The sequence below is a fragment of the Erinaceus europaeus genome, chromosome 8 (genome assembly GCF_950295315.1).
Source record: "Erinaceus europaeus chromosome 8, mEriEur2.1, whole genome shotgun sequence".
Taxonomy (NCBI): Eukaryota; Metazoa; Chordata; class Mammalia; order Eulipotyphla; family Erinaceidae; genus Erinaceus; species Erinaceus europaeus.
Window position 1 is genome coordinate 73,461,436 of NC_080169.1, and position 21,707 is coordinate 73,483,142.

At 38.7% G+C, this 21,707-nt stretch overlaps 1 protein-coding gene across 1 annotated transcript in view; it reads right to left on the reverse strand.

Moving 5' to 3' along the window:
• SRPK2 (SRSF protein kinase 2) overlaps window positions 1–21,707 on the reverse strand; it is a 77,752-nt gene that overhangs the window by 46,689 nt on the left and 9,356 nt on the right. The window contains exons 2-4 of the mRNA XM_060196391.1: window positions 2,180–2,288; window positions 1,572–1,659; window positions 1,353–1,440 (exon numbers count right to left, since the gene is read on the reverse strand). Coding sequence (XP_060052374.1) covers window positions 1,353–1,440; window positions 1,572–1,659; window positions 2,180–2,184 — 181 coding nt within the window. The 5' untranslated portion in view covers window positions 2,185–2,288. The remainder of the gene's footprint in view (window positions 1–1,352; window positions 1,441–1,571; window positions 1,660–2,179; window positions 2,289–21,707) is intronic.

Sequence of the window (21,707 nt, forward strand, 5' to 3'; positions counted from 1 at the left end):
TCTAACTTTAGGTATGTTGTAAACTTTATATTGTAAATGTTTTTAATAATAATACTCCAATATTTACTTTTAAAGATGATACTTTGAATAATCAATAGCTACTATGCTATGTTGACATCAGGGAAATATTCTTTCCTCTTATCTCAAACTCACATGATTCTTAACAACTACTGTCTCTTAAACACTATCTCAAATGGTTCTAAAGGTTTTTTTTTTTTTAAGAATAAAAAGAAGAAATGTTGACTTATATTTTCTACTTCTTTTTTTTTTTTTTTGCATTGCCAAGAGCACTGATCAGCTTTGGCTTATGCAGGAGATTGGACCTAGGACTGTGGAGCCTCAGGCATGAGGGTCTCTTTACATAAACACTAGGCTCTCTACCCCTGCCCTTATATTACCAACTTGTAGTGCAAAAATAAAATTCACTAAAATTAGGAGTCGGGCGGAAGTGTGGTGGGTTAAGCATAGGTGGCGCAAAGTGCAAGGACCAGTATAAGAATCCCGGTTCCAGCCCCTGGCTCCCCACCTGCAGGGGAGTTGCTTCACCAGCAGTGAAGCAAGTTTGCAGTTGTTTTTCTCTCCCCCTCTCTATCTTCCCGTCCCCTCTTCATTTCTCTCTGTCCTATCCAACAATGACAACAACAACAATAACTACAACAATAAAACAACAAGTGCAACAAAAGGGAATAAATAAATAAATATTAAAAAAGAGTAAAAAAAATTCACTAAAATTAATTTAGAAGACCAATGATGTGGTCTAGGAGGTGGCGCAGTGGATAAAGCATTAGACTCTCAAGCTTTAGGTCTTGAGTTCAATCCCCGGCAGCACATGTACCAGAGTGATGTCTGGTTCTCGTTCTCTCTCTCTCCTCCTATCTTTCTCATAAATATTTTTTTTTTTAAATCTTAAGGTAGTTATAAAAAAATTATGGAGCCAGGTGGTGGCGCATCTGGTTGAGCGCACATGTTACAATGTACAAGGACCTAGGTTCAAGCCCCCGGTCCCCACCTATAGAGGGAAAGCTTTGTGAATGGCAATGCAGTGTTGCAGGTCCTCCCTATCTCCCCTTCCCTCTTGATTTCTGACTCTCTATCCAATAAATTAAAAAATAATAATCTAAAAAAAAATTATAAGATGTCATTCATTACACACACCCCACAAGACCTAAGCAGAGCATTACAATTAAACTATTTTATAACTCTGTGCAATGATACTAGACACATTCTGTGGAGAAAGATAAGGCAGCAAATAGAAGTTTATACAAGGTTGAAGTAGTTCCATCTTTTAAATATCTTAGAAAACTACAGTATAAATTTAGTCAATAATAAGTAATAAAAGTGGGAAAGGATACGTATTCCATTCATGCCTGAAATTTTGAAGTCATCTATCAGCTGTACTACCATGTCTTTATTTGGATCACTGGGATCACTTTCTCGAACCTATAGAAAGAAAGAACAAAGAAGAAAAAAAATCAGAAGTTTTCAAACGGAGTTAATTTAGTAAACGCCCCCCCCCCCACCAGCTATCTATAAAATTGCAATTTCATCAATGACACTTTTGTAGTACTTACACATTTGAGCAACTTTATTTCATCCAAGGCTGTCTCTGTATAATGTTGGGCACTTTTTACAACTTTCATTGCAACAAATCTTTTCCCCCTTTAAAAGAATGCAGAATGTTTGAAAAAAAATAAGCAAAAGGGAACACTGAAATGAGATCTATACATGTAAAAACACTAGTAAAAAGTAAATTTCAGATTCTGAAGCCACATCAAGCGGTAGATCCGAGGGTTAAAATAATGTTGTCTTTTTCCTAACAAATAAATCAGAATTTATCACAAGGGTACAGGTTATTTTGTAACACTTGCATAAGTTCATTTAGTACAATGTTGCATGTACTAGATAACAATGTAATTCTGTATTAAAGTACATGATTTAAAAATATTTCAAAGACATAGTTTTGAATGGTTATACATTACTTTATATTTGAATGTTTATCTGCTATGTAGGAACTTTTAAGAAAAAAAAACATGCTGCAGAAATGACAAAATTTCAAATAACCTTCAGATATAAAGGTAGAAGGAAGTGTTTTAAGATAGCAGGAAAATGAACCTCAATCTGAGGGGAGGAAATATACTGGGGAACTAAAAGCAGGTGTGCCCTTTATAAGTACACTTACTGCATATCCCAGCATAGCCAGACAGTAGAGAAGTGTCCCCATCCTAGCTTCCTTATAACATGATATCGGCCATTGAAAAGGTCTCCAATTTTCACTGGATGGTAGCCACCTATTATGTAAACAAAAGAAAACGTTTTTGGTTTTTTTTTTTAAAATTTCAGAAAAATAATATTTCATCTTTTCCTGTGTCACTTCTTTTTTCTAGGGGCTGGCTTCAGGTCTCACAGATGCATAATTTTACCTTTTGGTAACTTTCTCATTCATTTTATTTCAGACAGAAATGGGGAGGAGGGGAAGAGGGAGGGAGGGAATTCCCCAGGGCTATGGCACCCCCATGTGGTGTTGAGAGACTGGAACCAAGGCTGCGTACATGGCAAAGCAAGTGTCCTACCAGGTGAACTAACTCCTGACCCCTAAACAGAATTTAATATTAAAAGTGAATTAAAACATACTTCATAATAAAACACTTTCCAGAGTATTATTATCAGGAAAAAATATCCTATGCCTTCCTATTAGACTTTTTTGCTTTAGTCTGAAAAGGGCAATGAGTGGTCCTGGAGGTGGTACAGTGGATAAAGGACTCTCAAGCATGAAGTCCTGAGTTCAATCCCCAGCAGCACATATACCAGAGTGGTGTCTGATTCTTTCTATCTTTCCTTCTATCTTTCTCATGAATAAATAAATAATATTTAAAATGGGGGCAATGAACTAGACAGCATTTCCATAACAATAATTTTAGGTAGTATATTTAGTTGTGATATAAAAAATATTCAAATAATATCTCCTGGCATTTCCAAAAAACCATTCCCCCCCGTTAATAATAAATAAGTTAAACTCAAATTTTTGAGGCTCTGTACAATTAAACTTATCAAAATAAAGAATATGGTGTGCCCTGCCTAACTGCATAGACATCAGTATTTTATGTACAATAGTTAGGAACTGTATAAAGTATAAAATTTTATCTTTCTACCTTCTCTCACCACTGTAGTTCTAACCTCTAAACCTCTAATCCCTGCTGGGAAAGTTCACTTCCATTTGGAAGTGTGTCTGGATAATCAGAAAGAGTATCTTAGCTAACTAGATGGCAGGGGAAAGTGAGGATGGTTCACAGACATCTCACATAAAGAGTTTCATTTTGCATTTTTCTTGTTTCCGTTTTTTTTTTTCGCTTTTTAATTTATTTACTTTTAAATTTATAAAATGGAAATATCGACAAGACTACAGGATAAGAGGGGAACATTTCCACACAATGCCTAAACCCCAGAGTTCCATATCCAACCCTTGATATCTTGCCTATTCTTTATCCTTCTGGAAGCATGAACCCAGGATCATTGGGGGAGGGGGGGGTGCAGAAAGTGGAAGGTCTGGCTTCTGTAATTGCTTTTCCACTGAATATGGGCGTTGACAGGTCAACCCATACTCCCAGCCTGTCTCTCTCTCTCCTCAGTGGGGCAGATATTAAAATATCTTCTATCTAGACTATCAATAAATGTCAATGGCCTGAATTCACCTATTAAAAGATGGATCCAAAAAAAAATAAATAACCCAACCATATGTTGTCTGCAGGAATCCCACCTAACTCAATAAGACAAACACAAACTCAAACTCAAACTCAAACTCAAAAGTGAGAGGATGGAAAACTGACATGCAAGCCAGTAGAGCACAAAAAAAAAAAAAAAGGCAGGAACAGCTATGCTCATATCTGACATGATAGACCTTAAAATAAATTAGGGGACTTCAACACCCCACTCTCTCAACCTGACAGATCATCCAGGCAGAAAACCAATAAAGAAATGAAGGAGCTAAATGAAAAGATAGATAAACTAGAACTATTGGACATTTTCAGAGTAAAACTGATGATTTCACCATTTTCAGCCCATCTTGGATGGAGCTTGAAGAAATCATGTTAAGTGAAATAAGTCAGAAACAGAAGAATGAATATGGGATAAACTCATTACAGGCAGAAGTTGAAAAACAAGATCAGAAAAGAAAACATTAAACAGAACTTGGACTGGAGTTGGTAAAAGACTCTGGGGTGGGTGGGGGAGTTCAGGTCCTAGAACAGGATGGCAGAGGACCTAGTGTGGGTTGTACTGTTATATGGAAAACTAAGAAATGTTATTCATGTACAAACTGTTGTATTTACTGTCAACTGTAAAACATTAACCCCCAATAAAAAAATAAATAAGGATTCCGGAAGATGGCAGACTGAGAAGCTGCTAGTGGCTTGAGCTCTGACAACATCTATTGGAAACGCCACCAGGTTCCAGATGCCATCAGATGCCAGCTAGCCTTCCCTGGACTGAAGACCCCACCAATGTGTCCTGGAGCTCCGCTTCCCCAGAGACCCACCCTAACTATGGAAAGAGAGAGGCAGAGTGGGAGTATGGACCGACCAGTCAAGGTCCATGTTCAGCGGGGAAGCAATTACAGAAGCCAGACCTTCCACCTTCTGCAACCCACAACGACCCTGGGTCCATACTCCCAGAGGGATAGAGAATGGGAAAGCTATCAGGGGAGGGGAGAGGATGGGATATGGAGACTGGGTGGTGGGAATTGTGTGGAGTTGTACCCCTCCCATCCTATGGTTCTGTTAATTTATCCTTTCTTAAATAAAAAAATAAAGAAAGAAATAAGACAATGCTATTTTTCTCATCAGTAATTTAAGGTATAATTTACATCAAACATACACCAGTGAGGACAGTAATACAAAGAATAAAGAGGCAGCAGAATTATGGATATAAAAAATAGCCTTAGTGGGTAGGGGAGACAGCATAATGGTTATGCAAACAGGCTCTCATGCCTGAGGCTCCAAAGTCCCAGGTTCAATCCCCCTGCACCACCATAAGCCAGAATTGAGCAGTGCTTTGGTGTTTCTCTCTCTCTCCCTCTGCGTCTCTCTCAAAAATAAAATATTTAAAAAGAGAGAGAGAGTGGGGCCAGGTGGTGGTACACCTGGTTAAGAGCACACATCACAGTGTACAAGGATGTGGGTTCAAGCCCCTGGTCCCCACCTGCAGGAGGAAAGCTTCATGAGTGGTGAAGCAGGTCTTTAGGTGTCTCTCTCTCTCTCTCCTGCACTATTTCTCCCTCCCCTCACAATTTCTCTCTGTCTCTATTCAAAATAAGTAAAGATTAAAAAAAAAAGGAATCAGAATAAAAAAATAGCTTTAGTATACAAGAACCAAAATTAAGCAATAATGAAACCTCTGGCATGACTTACTAGGCTCCCTGTAGACTGGGCCAGGACTCAAAAATCAGTCAATCAGAGAAATAATCGTTATTTAAAAGTTGTTAAATATAACTTAATCTCTATTATTACATCAACTATTCCCTTAAAACAAATGAATGGTAAAGAGTTCTAAAGGGAAAACTAGAGCAAAGAATTCTTCCAAAAATTCTTCCAAAAAGAGACTTCTATTTATTACCTAAATAATAATAAATTTTACTTAAGCACATGAGAAGTGCTATTACAGTAGAAGAAGTTCTAATGCTATGATTTCTTTCCTCTTTTTTTGACTTTCTACCTGAGTGGAAAATAAGAGACGGAAATGCAGCAGTGCAGAGCAGCAAAGCTGAGGATGTGTGAGGTCTGGGCTCCACAAGAAAATAAGGTAATATCTAAAAATATATTATTTATTGGATAGAGACAGTCAGAAATTGAGAGGTATGGGAGGGGTAGAGAGACACCAGCAGCACTGTTTCACCACTTACGAAGCTTTCCCCCTACAGACAGGGAACAGAATCTTGTACCAGGTGTGTACCAGCCCCAGAAAAAAATAATCTTATATGAGAATCAAACTTTCAACTATCAAGTTAGTGTCACTTCCTGAGAGATAACAGTGGAATACTCTTCCCGTGTCCCATGCTTTCCAGTCTCCTATGATAGGCAGTTTTTTGTCTGTTTTGTTTTGTTTTGTTTATTCTTATTTTTTCCTGCCTCCAGGGTTATCAATGGGGCTCAGTAACTACACTACACATGCACTGCGCCTGGAGGCCATTTTCATCATTTTATTGCACTTGTTACTGTTACTGTTGAAACTGCTGTTCTTGATGTTGGATAGAACAGAGAAATCGAGAGAGATGGGGAAGACAGAGAGGGGGAGATAATTATTGACACCTGGAGACCTGCTTCACTGCTTGTGAAGTGACCCCGCTCCCCCGCAGGTAGGGAGCCAGGAGCTCAAACAGAATCCTTAGCCTAGAATGTTCCTAGTCATGGCCACAGAATGATGAGCTCAGACCTACAGAGATGCAGAGGTTATACAGGCTCCTGTGCTGACTATGGGTCCCAGATCAAATTGATGGGGTTTATAGTTAACAATATTTATGTACTTTTCCGTATTTGGAAGCTACTGACTCACCAGATCCCTACCCCACTAGGGAAAGAGAGAGACAGGCTGGGAGTATGGATCGACCTGTCAATGCCCATGTTCAGTGGAGAAGCAATTATAGAAGCCAGACCTCCCACCATCTGCATCCCATAATGATCCTGGGTCCATACTCCCAGAGGGATAAAGAATAGGAAAGCTATCAGGAGAGGATATGGGATACAGCGTTCTGGTGGTAGGAATTGTACCACTCTTATCCTATGGTCTTGCCACTGTTTCTATTTAATTTAATCGCCTATTACAAAGGACTAACGTATACAGGTTATTAAGATGTACAATAGCTAGCTACATAGCCACTAGGATAAGCTTGAGAAACGCACCCTCCTAGTCTACAGATGAGACTCTATTCTCAGCTTCTATTCTCTTACATCTTTGCTGCAAATGACAGTTTAACCGTTTCATTTTTCTAATTTGTCTTTCCCTAGAGATTATACACGCTATGAGTATAGAGATATCATTTCTAGCACATGGTACCTGTGTAGCAACAGGCACTCAATAAAAGCTGGAGGAAAAAAAGAACATAAAACAAACTCAAGAGGCAAACACTATGGGAAAGAGGCTTATTCTCTGTTCCTTTATATCATGTCAAGGAGAAACAGAAAAGACATTACTAGTGTAAAAGCATTGACTTAATGTTATATATAATGATTTTTAAAAAAAAGGTGGGGGGTCGGGCGGTGGCACGTGGCGCAAAGCGCAGGGACAGGTGTAAGGATCCCAGTTCGAGCCCCCAGCTCCCCACGTGCAATGGAGTCGCTTCATGGGTGGTGAAGCAGGTATGCAGGTGTCTTTCTCTCCCCCTCTCTCTCTGTCCTATCCAACAACAAAGCAACGTCAACAATGGCAATAATAACCGCAACGAGGCTGCAACAACTAGGGCAACAAAAGGGGGGGAAAGTGGCCTCCAGGAGCGGTGGATTCATGGTGCAGGCACCGAGCCCAGCAATAACCCTGGAGGGGGGGGGGGAAAGGTGGGGGGGAGGGAAGCCCAGAAAGAAAGGGGAAAAAAGGGAGTCGGGCAGTAGTACAGCGGGATAAGCGCATGTGGCGCAAAGCACAAGGAGCAGCATAAGGATCCGGGTTTGAGCCCCCAGCTCTCCACCTGTAGAGGAGTCGCTTCACAGGCAATGAAGCAGGTGTGCAGGTGTCTTTCTCTCCCCCGTCTTCCCCTCCTCTCTCCATTTATCTCTGTCCTATCCAACAACAATGACATCAATAATTACAACAATAACTACAACAATAAAACAAGGGCAACAAAAGGGAATAATATTAAAAGGGGGGGAAGTAACAGCATGAGGAAAATTACAGTAGTAGGAAAGCAGGTTAATGATTAAATCAAAAGCTCTGTATGATGCTAGCAAGAAAACTACAATGGACTTAGATTGCGAGTAACATAGGAGCTGTGCACATCTTAATTTACAGTGTTAATTCTGAAACAATTAACAAGATGGCACATAATTAGATGATTGACTTTCATCTATTGAGAGAGAGAGAGAGAGAGAGAAAAAGGGAGAGAGAGAGAACATGAACACCACAGCATCATTCTGGCACATAGGAAGCCAGGACTCAAACTCAGGACCTGATGCATCAGAGTCTAGCACTTTGTCTACTGTGCCACCACTTCCTGTGCCTCAGCCATCAAAAGATTTGAGCTGGACATTACTGAGCAGCAACACAGCTCACCTGGAGTGTGCATGCTTTATGAAAATACACAACCTACGTTGATCCAAGTCCTCACCACACTGGAGAGAGCTTTCCATTTCACTTTCTCTCAATTCTCTCTAGTATTTTTTATTGGGGGAGGATAGTTTACAGTAAATACATGTATAAAATTTCTCAATCTTCTGCAAAACACTTTCACTCCCAGTCTAAGTCCTCCACCACCATCATGCACCAAGACCTAAAATGTAACCACCCTCCCCCAGACCAACCCCAGAGTCCTTTGCTTTACTGAAAGGGAAAACAATTTTTAGTACACCATACAAGTGAAATTTGTGCTCCTGTCAACAAACTTGTTTACCTGTTGGTAAACAAGTATTACCTTACTGTGATAAGCACTTTTAAGAACCTAAGCAAGTAGGTCATATGCTCCACAAACATGTCAACCATTAAATACACAAATAGGTAGAATTTGTTTACAAAGCTGAAATCTGATTCTAAGTAAAAATCAACTAAATATTTTTTTAAATTTCTTTGTTAGGGGATTAATGGTTTACAGTTGATAGTAAAATACAGTAGTTGATACATGCGTTAACAGTTCCCAGGACCCAAACACTCAATAATTTCTTACTTTACTATACCAAAGACAGACTCTGGAGTAGTGAGGAAGGTTCAGGTCCTGCAGCATGATAACAGAAGAGGACCTACTGGGGGTTGTATTGTTATGTGGAAATGTTATACATTTACAAACTGTTGTATTTTACTGCTGACTGTAAACCATTTATCCCCCAATAAAAGAAATAATAATTTAAAAAATTCTTTTTTAAAAAAATATTTATTTTGGGGGGTCGGGCGGTGGCGCAGTGGGTTAAGCGCATGTGGCGCAAAGCGCAGGGACCAGCGTAAGGATCCCGGTTCGAGCCCCCGGCTCCCCACCTGCAGGGGAGTCGCTTCACAGGCGGTGAAGCAGGTCTGCAGGTGTCTATCTTTCTCTCCCCTTCTCTCCCCTCCTCTCTCCATTTCTCTCTGTCCTATCCAACAACGAATTGTGTCAACAAGGGCAATAATAATAACCACAATGAAGCTACAACAAGGGCAACAAAAGGGGGAAAAAATGGCCTCCAGGAGCGGTGGATTCATGGTGCAGGCACCGAGCCCAGCAATAACCTTGGAGGAGGGGGGGAAAAAAAAATATATATATATAAAAATATATATATATATATATAAATATACCAAAAAAAAAAAAAAATATATATATATATATATATATATATATATATATATATATATATATATATATATATATAAATATACCAAAGACAGACTCTGGAGTAGTGAGGAAGGTTCAGGTCCTGCAGCATGATAGCAGAAGAGGACCTACTGGGGGTTGTATTGTTATGTGGAAATGTTATACATTTACAATTACATTACATTACATTACATTTATTTATATATATATATATATTTATATATATATTTATATATATATATATATATAAATATATATATATATAAATATATATATATATTTTTTTTAACCAGAGCACAGCTCAGCTCTGCCTTATGGTGGTGCAAGGGGTTGAACTAAAACATAAGAAATCGAGATTAATGCCCATTAAGTACTAATTTTTTTTAAGTGGGGCAGGTTATACAAAGAACTCTTGTGCCTGAGGCTCCAAAGTCCCAGGTTCCAGGTTCAGATAGAGCAACATTTTTCTAAAATATACAGATGTAAACTTTTTCTAGCAAAGATATTAAATAATAATAATAAAAAAAAAAGAGCCCACTTGGAAATGTAAATCATACCCTGTGGTAAGGCAAACCTAAAAGCCTAATACTTATATCCCATGGTCTAAAACACTCCTGAATCATTTCTCAATCTAATAAATTACTTTAGCAATTGCTTCAGCAATTGGTTATGCAAATGATTTTCAGGCCTGAGCCTCTGGGCCCCAGGTTCAAGTCTCTGCACTACTACAAGCCTGAATTAATGCTCTGGGAAAAGAAGGGGGGCGACTTCAGAGCATAGCATTTTAAATCAACTTGTGGAGTTGCAAAATTCTTTAAAATACACAGAAATTAATACCATATAATAAAAGGCTGATGGCTGCTTTTTCAACAGAACGAGACTGAAGGACTTACTTGAACTATAATTTGAGTTTGTTTTTCATCCCAACTACTACTACATGTTCGATTTCATTGGAAACATTTTAGTCACTGTCAATGCCCTACGTGTCACAACAAAAAAGCGTTAATGAACACATTTTTTAATCCATTACCAACACTTTTGTTGTACACATTGCAAAGCGTGGCTATCTGTCCCTTATAGTCTTCATAGAAAAACCTGCACCATTATTCCACTAAGTAAAATGTTACAAAATTTACTGTTAAATTAACAAATACTGTTTATGAAAACTAAACAAAGATTCTTGAAAATACATGTGAGTGTCTAGTTAATAAACCTACTTTGTAGTATGCTGTAAGATAAATACTCTAGAGGATAACAAGTTTGAATTATTCAACTGTAATTTTGTGTTTTTTAAGAAGACTGTCTCTGCATTAACTTTTAAAGATTTTCAGTAATTTATTTTTACTTATTTCATTAGAGTGCTTCATATGAGAGTAATAAAAGCCAGACGACCAAACCACTATGTTTTCACAAGGATGTCAGAGTCTCAAGCATGTCAGTCCCTCTATCAGTTGAGCTATCTTCCTAGCCCTTAAAGTTCTTTGGAAGCTTTATAAGCAGTGGGACAGTATTGTAATGTTTCTCTTTCCCTAACTATCTGGCAAAAAGAGAGACAGGGATCGAGACAGAGAAAGAATAAAAAAAGTCTGCTTGGGAAGTACACTAGAGTTTGCAGTGAGTAGCCCCCTAACACTTGCTCTCCACTATTCCAAGCTTTGGGTCCATGATTGCTCAACAACTTGTTTGGCTTCATATGTTAACTCTCTTTTCAGTCACCAGGTTCCAGATGCCATCAGGATGCCAGCCAGGCTTCCCTGGACTGAAGACCCCACCAATGTGTCCTGGAGCTCCGCTTCCCCAGAGACCCACCCTACTAGGGAAAGAGAGAAGCAGACTGGGAGTATGGACCGACCAGTCAACGCCCATGTTCAGCGGGGAAGCAATTACAGAAGCCAGACCTTCTACCTTCTGCAACCCACAATGACCCTGGGTCCATGCTCCCAGAGGGATAGAGAATGGGAAAGCTATCAGGGGAGGGGGTGGGATATGGAGAATGGGTGGTGGGAACTGTGTGGAATTGTACCCCTCCTACCCTATGGTTTTGTTAATTAATACTTTCTTAAATAAAAAAATAAACAGTCTGCTTGGAGTGGTGTAACCACACAAGCATGAATCCCCAGTGGCCCCCCACCCTCCACAAAAAAAAAAAAAAAATTTTTTTGACTAAGATTTTCTTTTCCAATTATATCAAATCTATTACTTTGTCTTTTGTCCTAAAGAACTACTACATAAAAATTTGATACCAATCCATCCTATCTCCAAAGTTAAAACACATTGTTGTTGTTATTATCATAGGTTTCTATTCATGAGGAGACAAAATATATCTCAGCAAATAGCAATGTATGAATCAACCACACCACTGTAAGCACAGAATTCTTAGATATGTTACATCTATTATAAAAATAAGTAATATATTGTCATAACCCAAATTTTCGATTATGTTAGATAAAAGGCACAGAAAACAGGTCTTAAGGTCAGGAGGACAGGAGTTTGTATAGCAGGTATAGCACCTGCCTTGCAAGCATGAAATGCCATGTTCAACCCACACAAGACACTGTGGTTTTTCTATTTTACTCTCTCATTTTCTCTTTTCCCTTAAATATTTTATTTTAAAGAATCTTAAATCTCTGACATGAATGGCTGACAAATTTAGTAAGTAAAATGCCTTTAAATTTAATATAAATGTAGGGCAGGGGAGACAGAATAGGGCGGGGGAGACAGAACAATGGTTATGCAAACAGACTCTCATGCCTGAGGCTCCTAAGTCCCAGGTTCAATCCCCCGCACCACCATAAGCCAGAGCTGAGCAGTGCTCTGGTGTTTATCTCTCTCTCTGCATCTCTCTCAAAAATAAAATTAATTAATACAAATGTATATGAAATTAGTGTTAACATAAATAAAACTTACATTTAGATCTTATTCTAAACTTCACTTAATTTTTTTTCTTTTTATAATTTTATTTATTTTCACTTTGTATTTTATTTTTGTATTATTGTTGTTGTTACTGATGTCATCATTGTTAGATAAGACAGAAATGGAGAGAGGAGGGGAAGACAGAGAGGGGGAGAGAAAGATAGACACCTGCAGATCTGCTTTACCACCTGTGAAGCGACTCCCCTGCAGGTGGGGAGCTGGAGGCTCGAACCGGAATCCTTATGCCAGTCCTTGCAATTCACACCATGTGCACTTAACCAGCTGCACTACAGCCTGACTCCCCGCTCCACCTAGTTTTACACTTCAAGAATAACTCTCATCAGAAAGCCTATTTCATGAGTTGACGTGTCTGTGTCCCTGTTTTAGGTTCCCATTAAAACAATTTACATACACTATAGCTAGAGGGCTTAAGGTTTATAATATATAGCAGAAGAAACATTAAATAATTACTTAAACACACACAACATCATTTCATTAATTCTTGTGGCATTCTTCTGATCCATATTACAACAAAGGCTGCAGTAACAGTAAAGTTAGGCCCCCAAAAGTACTGGGTTTGGACTGTCTTATATAGCTTTGAGGCTCGGGGAGATGGTCAGGTGTTGCTGAACTTAACTCCAGGAGGGCAGCCAGTAAGCTAGCACAGGAGATTTTCATGCCCAAGATCCCAGAAACTGAAGGTTCAATTCCCAGTACCCTTGCATGCCAGAGCTCAGTATTACTTTGAAGTCTCAAATCTCCTTTTTTTTTTTTAAAGATTTTACTTATAGAGGCGCACAGACATCACTCTGGTACATGTGCTTCCAGGGATCGAACTCAAGACCTCATGCTTCAGAGTCCAATCATTGAGCTACCTCCCAGACCATGAAGTCTCAAATCTTTTTTGGGTCATGAAAATATTTTTTTAAAAATCTCAGTGTGGTGGTCTGGGAGGTGGCGCAGTGGATAAAGCATTGGACTTTCAAGCATGAGGTCTGGAATTCGAGCCCTGGCTGCACATGTACCAGAGTGATGTCTCATTCTCCTTTCCCTCTCCCTCTCTCTCTCATTGATAAATAAATAAAATATTTTTTTAAAAAAATCTCAGTGTGGTCAAAAGATAGCTCACCTTGTGATTATCTGCCCTGCTATTTGCATGACCCATGTTCAAGTTCCCCACAAACCACATGGAAATGTGAAGACATTAGGGGAAGTAGCTGTGGTGTCTGCATATATATAAAAGCAGCCTGGAGGGAGTTGGGTGGTGGCGCAGTGGGTTAAGCACAGATGGCGCAAAGAGCAAGGACCAGCATAAGGATCCCGATTCGAGCCCCCTGCTCCCCACCTGCAGAGGCGTCGCTTCACAGGCGATGAAGCAGGTCTGCAGGTATCTCTCTTTCTTTCCCCTTCTCTGTCTTCCCCATCTCTCTCCATTTCTCTCTGTTCTATCCAACAACAATGACATCAATAACAACAATAACTACAACAATTAAAAACAAAAAGAGGGAAAATAAATTAAAAAAAAAAAAAAAAGGCAGTCCAGAGTGTTAAAGCCATGCTCAAATAAGACCCTGACATTGGGAGAAAGGGGGGAGGATCTAATTCTCCTCTGTTTTTTATGTATCTGGATTGGTGTGCTCCTTTTCTTTTTCTTTCTTTCTTTTTTTTTTTACGTGAGAGACCTTTTTTTTTTCTTTATTGGGGGATTAATGTTTTATATTCGACAGTAAATACAATCATTTGCACATGCATAACATTTCTCAATTTTCCATATAACAATACAACCCCCACTAGGTCTTCTGTCACCTTTTTGGGACCTGTAATCTCCCCCCGACTGGTGTGTTTTTGATCAGTTAAATGGAAGTCACCCTGATTTCCAAAATTAAGTAATAAAAGCAAAAACAGGGAGACCAGGAGATGGCTCACCTAGGAGAGTGCACTTTACCATGTGTGAGGATCTAATTTGAGCCCCAGGTCACATCAAAGCACCATGAAAAGCGGAAAGCTTTGTAAGTGCTGTAGCAGTGCTGTGGTCTGTTCTTTCTATTTCTGTTTCTCACCCTCTATCTGGAAAAAAAAAAAAAGGGGGGGGGGGGTAAAAGGAAAATGAAGTGTGCCAGGAATGATGAAATCATGAAGGTGTGGAATTCAGAAATAACCCGGATGGTGAAAACAAGCAACCTAGTCTATACCTTGTAAGATGGGTATTTGCTTTAGGAACTCTTGAATTGCCCTGTAAGAAAACTGACTATTCTGAAATTACCTAGGCATACAGAAATCAAGTCACAGGAGAAAACATATGCCAATGCACTAAATGAGCTCAACATATAAAGGACTGAGCTTCGGCAAGATTTCAGTTCCCAGTAATGAAGTCAATGCTAGGTCTTTTAGCAGAGGCCCTAGATATTGTGAAGCAGAAGGAAAAATAATACCTCAGCAGTGTCTTTTCTTGATCCATAAAAATCATATGGAAAATAAAAAGTTGGCTTAAGACTGTTAGATTTTGGTATAACTGATTATGTAACAATAATTAAAGACAACCTTATTTTATACACTATAACAGCTATGCAAAACCTCCACTGTTTTGAAGAGAGAGACATAGAGACAGAGAGAGAGAGAGGTGTTCTCAATCTTTCAAGGCTAAAAAATCTTACTAAAACCACTATTTTAATCCTTCCTTAGTGATCTTTCAACATCTCAGATTTTTCTCTTTTGCCTAAAAATACTCTGGGAGTTGGTGCAGTGTTGGGACTTAACATGAGGTTCTGAATTTAATAATACTCAGATTTCATATGCCAGAGTAATGCTCTGACTCTTTCTCATTAATAAATAAATTTTAAAAATTAAAAGGAGATTATGCTAAAATCAACCTTCCTTTGGCTAACCCAGCCTCCCACAAGCAACAAACCCTCTCTTCATTTCAAGGCTCTCTCCAGTATGTACTCAACTGGACATTGCAAGTCCAAGCACTGGCCCCAGTCTGTGGAACACTAGGAACCTGTCCTATAAGTGGTTGACTAGTCGCTTCTAAGCCTGCATTCTTCTCAATCTGTGGTTTAAATGAATATTGCTGTTTTTAAATCTTTCCTCCTAGAAATTTCCTCTTTTCATACTTCAGATACATGGCCTTAGTGAGAACACCACCATCCTCGTATATTACCAAGACAGAAACAAATTACTATTGTACTAAGTGAAAATTTGTTGTAGAAGTATAATAAAATATTCACATAATTTACACAGTGAATATGGGTAGATTATAAATAGATCTGAGGAGTATGAGGGCTTCAATAATAGGTAAAAGAAAAAAAAATACCCCTTTCTCTGGTATATAAAAGGACAAAGGAGAGCAAAGTATAATCAAGGAAAAGAAATATAATCAATCAACTTAAAATGTCTTTTATAAAAACTGAAATACAGGACCACAACACATATACATGCATGTATGCACATGTGCACACACACAAACTTAAACCACATTTTAAAAACCTAGTGGTCAAAATAAAAGAGGAGGAGTAAGAGAATACAATATAAAATATCACTGCACACATTCAGTAGTATTTCTCATTAATAAATAAATTTATAATAATCAGTAATCAAATGAATAAAATACTTTTGGTAAATAGCCACATAGAACCAAAAATATAATTGCTAATATAACCTCTGTAATCAGTAACTTCTTTAAGGGTGGTGGTGGGGGAAAGGCAACTGCTGACCATGACTCAAAAGCAAAATATACTGTTTGCGCCTAGCTAATCTTACCTACACACTCAAACACAACACAAGCCCATAAGAAGAAGCTCCCAGTATCACTATTTACAATAGTGAGAACTAGTATATAAATGTGTAATCATAAGGAAGCTTTGGTTTTTGTGTATCTCCATCTCTTTCTCCCTCTCCCTCTCCCCATCCGGAAAAAATTTAAAAAAGAAAGAAATGAAACAGACTAGGAGATAGTTCACCTGGTGGGGCATATATATGTCTTACTATGTAAAAGGAAGGGCCTGGGTTTGAGCCAAAGCAAAGGACAGAAGTACCAGGGGGAACACTATGGAGGATGTTGCAATGCTGTGCTGACTTTCCCTCTTTCCTCTCTACTTTCATACCCTCCCCTCTATTTTTTAAAAAAGAGAGATTTGAAATATAAGACCAATTAGTGATTACCACAAGGGAAAGGGGTGAGTATGCAAAGCAAGACGCAAGGGACACACATGGTTGCTTCTTATGATGCACACCTCAAGTGCACACATTATATAATACAGTGATACTATGGTCCCGAAGTTGGAGCAGCAGATAAAGTGTTGAACCCTCAAGCATGAGATCCCAAGTTTGATGCCCAGCAGCACATGTGCTAGAGCGATGTCTGGTTTTCTCTCTCTCCTCGACTTTCCTTATTAAACAAAACAAACAAAAAGACACCTAAAGAAAAAAAAAATACAGTGATACTGGAATACAAAATAAAAATTTAAATTAGTCATTTGAGAAGTGAAACCAAAACCACCATAACATACAACATTCCCAACTAACTGGGAAAATAACAAGTACTGGAAAGAGTATGAGACAATTATAACCTTGAAATACTGTTGGTAGGAATCAACAAAGATGCAGTTCCGTTGGAATGACTATCTGGCAGTTCCTCTAGCAGTTAAACCAACCAATGATTCTACTTCTAGGTATATACTCCAGAGAAATGAGAACATGCCTACTTTTTTTTAAATGAGAAAGGAGGAGGGAGAGGGAGGAGGGGGGAAGAGGGAGGAGGGGGAGGGGGAGGGAGGAGGCAGAGGGAGAGGAAAAGAACCAGACATCACTCTGATACATGTGCTACCCAGTACTGAACGCAGGACCTCATGCTCAAGACTCCAATGCTTTATCCACTGTGCCACCTCCCAGACTACAAAACATGCCTACATTAAAAGTCATGGTGGTGGTGCACCTGGCTGAGCACTTATGTTAAAAGTTATATACAAATGTTCATTATAACATATTTATAATAGCCAAAGAATGGGAACATCCCAGATTTATCAATCAGTGGTTGAACATTTGAGTTTATCTAATACACAGAGTATTATTTAATTAATGTGGCCAGGGTTGTCAAAAAGTCATGATGCACTTTTGCATAGAAAAGCATAGAAAAATATGCTGTGACTTGTGACTTTTCTGACAACTCATAGCCTGGCTGTAGAATGCAGAATTTGCATGCCTACGACTCCCAGTTAAATCCCCAGTGCTGTATGAAGTAGACTAGTGCACTAACTTCTCTCATAGCTGCAACAGTTGCACAATTATGTCAAAATACTGAAAACCACTGACGTGTCATTTAAAGGGGTTAGGTTGTTATGTTATTGATAAAATTAATATATGAGGGGGAAGCAAGTTTTCAATTACTCCTTGCTAGAGCATACAAAAGAGAGAGAAATAATTCAAAAGTTGAAATTTCTTTATTTCATAACAATCTTTCTGATTTTAATTTGAAACAAGCTTCAAAGAGGAAACTCCTTCATAATTTATAGCAAAATTGACAGAAACTAGACAAAGAACTCTGAAGAGTATAATTTTTTCCCAATATTAACTCCAGGTAGAAAATGGAGAAAATATAGACAGCAATACTATACTATAAACTTCACAACTGCAAAGGTTCTCAAGAGGTAGCTCAGCCTCAGAGGCTGTAGGTTCAATCCCTGGCACCACCTCATGCCAGAGCAGATCTCTGTTCTCTTTACTTCCTCTTACCTCCTAACATCGTATCTCTTATAGTAAATAAGTCTCTCAGAAATTACCAAAAAAAAAAAAAAAAAAAGGAAAAGAAAAGAAAAGAAATGACTGATATGTTGAAGTTATTTGTTCAATATAGTGTGATATGTTGGTAATCATGGTAGTAAAGAAGTTTATCAACACATTAAACATAGTATATCTAAAACTATATAGTGTAGTATATGGATTACATCCCCCCCAAAAAATTAACTACTGCTATCCTTATTTCATAACACCTTCTTTTGTAAATGCTTTCCAATCCTAGCTTAGCTCCTAATGAAATCAAACACTGTTTGGCTCACCTGAAGGATTGGTGAATAACCTCAAGTAGTCAGAGTGTAAGAAATCATTTGTAAGAGTTTTTCAGTTTAGAACCAGGAGAAAGGAGAATTTTTAAACTTAAGAGGAGGTAAGAAGAGGACAGGGTAGCGAATGAGCAACAAACAGCAGGCAACAAGTATTGCCTGTAACTCTAAAACCAGGTTCCAAGAAACAATACTGCAAGTCAGTGGGAGAAAGGTTGCCATGGGCTTGGGGGACTCATTCCTATAAAGGATTGCGGAGATGCAATAGCACAGACTCCAGGTGTTAGGGAAGCTTTGGGGCTTGTTTCTCTTACTGTTCTGTGCCTCAGCATCCTGCTCTAGCATTGTACAACAGAGGCAGTACCAGAGGCACAGACCAGAACATTCTCATTGTGTGTACTAGTAATACTGATAAAAGCAGAATGGAAGATCATGACAGATGAAATTTTCCCAGATCCAGCAGCACCCTCTGGGGACACCCACTGCCCAAAAGAAAAACTATCTAAGGGGAAAGTGGAGAGAACCACTGACACTCTGACTGGATGGTAACATGATCCAATCTATGCAAAAAAAGGGGGGAGAGACATTTGAGTTATACTTCTGAATATGTTATACTTCTGAATATGTTTAGGAGTTTGTTAGAATAAAGCAGGTACAACCTGATAGAGCATGACTGTATATACAAATACATGGAAGTACCAGTGTAGTATCTCTGTCTCACACATTTTATGGGGGGGGGGGGGGCAGTGAGGGGGGTGAGAGAAAAAGAGAAGACCAGGAGTGGTAGAATCCTGCCCATGCAAAGCCCCAGTGTGGCCTCAGGAAAGGCCTGGCAGCAAAATACAGATAATTGTTTTTTAAAATATTAAAATTGTAGGGCAGGGGTAGACAGCATAATGATTATGCAAACAGACTGTCATGCCTGAGGCTTCGAAGCTAAGTCCCAGGTTCAATCCTCTGCACCACCATAAACCAGAGCTGATCAGTGATCTGGTAAAAAATAAATAAATAAATAATAAATAAAATTTAAAAAAAGAATGGAGGAGTTAAGTGACTCCGCATAAGAAAAAAAAATTTAAATTGCCACATTTCAACATAACATCACCTTAGCTCTTCAATCTGCTGAAAGTTGACCCAAACACTTATCTTTGGCTCACCTATCTTCCTGTCTACAAAGGCAGTCCCCCCCCCCACTTACTCTTTCTCCTACTGTACTTCATTCCACTCCATTTCCTTCTTTCTTTCCCTCCTTCCTTCTTTCATTACTGGATAGAGACATAGAGAAATTGAGAGAGAGATAGAGAGGGAGAGAGGCAGAGAGACATCTGCAGCCCTGTTTCACCACCCCTGAAATGTTCCCCCTGCAAGTGGGGATCTCACTCTTTATTTTAGATAGAGAGACTCAGACAGAAAAGAAGAGCGAGACAGACACCATAGCACTCCCCTGGAACTGAGCTGCTTTCATTGGGTGCCAGGGTTCAAACCCAGAGCTGTGAGCACAGCAAGGTGTATGCCTTACTAGGTGAGCCAGTTCCAGTCCCTCTATTCCATTTTTAAATGCCTCTCACTTAACAGACTCCCAGTATCCATTTTTGCTCACTTATTTGTATTTGTAGCAAATCCATTATATTTGGTTTATTTATAAAAAGGAAACAAAAGTACACAATAGTCTACAGTGAGTCAGCATGAAGTTTATAATGAAATAGTGTCTACTTAGACTTAAGATAGCCTCCTCACCTACTTCCTATTACAGTTCTCTCACTTACTCCAAAGCTAACCTTATCAAAGCAAGGATTGTAAAAGTTGAGTAAGGGCAAGAGACTGGCATACTTTTAACCATGACTCTTTAGTCACTATCAGGCCACCCCTTCAGCTGGGGCCCTATTCGGGGATTCCTGAGATTCCCAAACAGATATGATGGGCCTAGACCTCAAATAAATCCCTCTCTCCATTGTTAACCATCATCTCTATCAGGAACAAAATAGACCCCTTCGTGGGCCCCCCCCATAGGACCTTTCAAATCCATTATATTTGTATAAGGTCTGGCAGCAGCCCACAGGACTAGATTCAATTCTACAAGCACCTCAGAGTTAAAGGGTCTGAAATACTAACTCATGGCTGACATTAACTGGCTTAGGGATCTTATACATCATGCTCAGGTTCAAATATCAATAGTCTGTAACAATCACAAAACTCAAGGGCTGTGAAACTCATAGTTTATTAACACTTATTACAACATAAAGGCTTCATATCAGTCAAGGGGAGCAATGCAATGGGCAGAAGCTAGGATTAACCCAAATGCAAAGTATCCAGTTGATTTCTCCTAGTGGAGTCATAAATATTACTCCAGGTAGTGGAATAAGACTATGTATACTGAGTACTACCAATGAGAGAAGCTCAAGCCAGTCTTGCTGATTCAAGTTTTTATTTGGCTCCATTATGTAGACATGGCTGACCTCAGTTTTTCTACTCTCCAAAATTCCACACATCAAATGACGAGGTGATAGCCCAAGGACTCTTGATAAACAAAGACACACAATTATGAATCAGATATTACAAGGACTATGAGATTATCACCAGGAACTCAAGGCTTTAAAGGCCTGACTTCCCTTTGAGCAGTGTGTTAAATTATTTACTACACCATCTGTCCTCTTGTCTCAGTCCTATATTTGGATTTCTAGTTGCCTTATTGTTATCTCCCCAAGATTCCATAGATTCCAAGATTCTATTTCAAATGAGTAAAATCAAATTTGTAAAATATTTCCCAGACCAACAGTGATTTCATTGTTCCTATTAATATTGCCAAGCTCACTTCCTTTTAATACAGAATTTGGGCAGTTGGGAAAACCACAATACAAGATATAAAATCGGGAATAAATTGGGGCAAAGAAAAATATGGAATAATGTTTAAGTAAGGTTAAGGCACAAAACACAGGTTGTAAATTTTTTTTCTGTTAATAGTTAAAGGTGGATTATATATTCTGAGCCTTTTGACAGCCAAATAATATCCAAAGCAATGAAATGGCAATCAGTTTCAAAATTCAGTCCATTTGAAAAACAAAATGAGTTACAAGTCACTACACTTCTTCCAGTTTCTGCAAAATTTTTCTATCATTATCCACTAGAGTCAATAATTTCTCAAATGACAAAGATGCTACACCTGTGGCAAAGCTTACTTTTGTCCTCTCATTTAGTAGTTAATTCTCTCTCCTGTCATTCAAGATTTCAAATTCATCTTTCTTAAGTATAGCAGTTTCTTA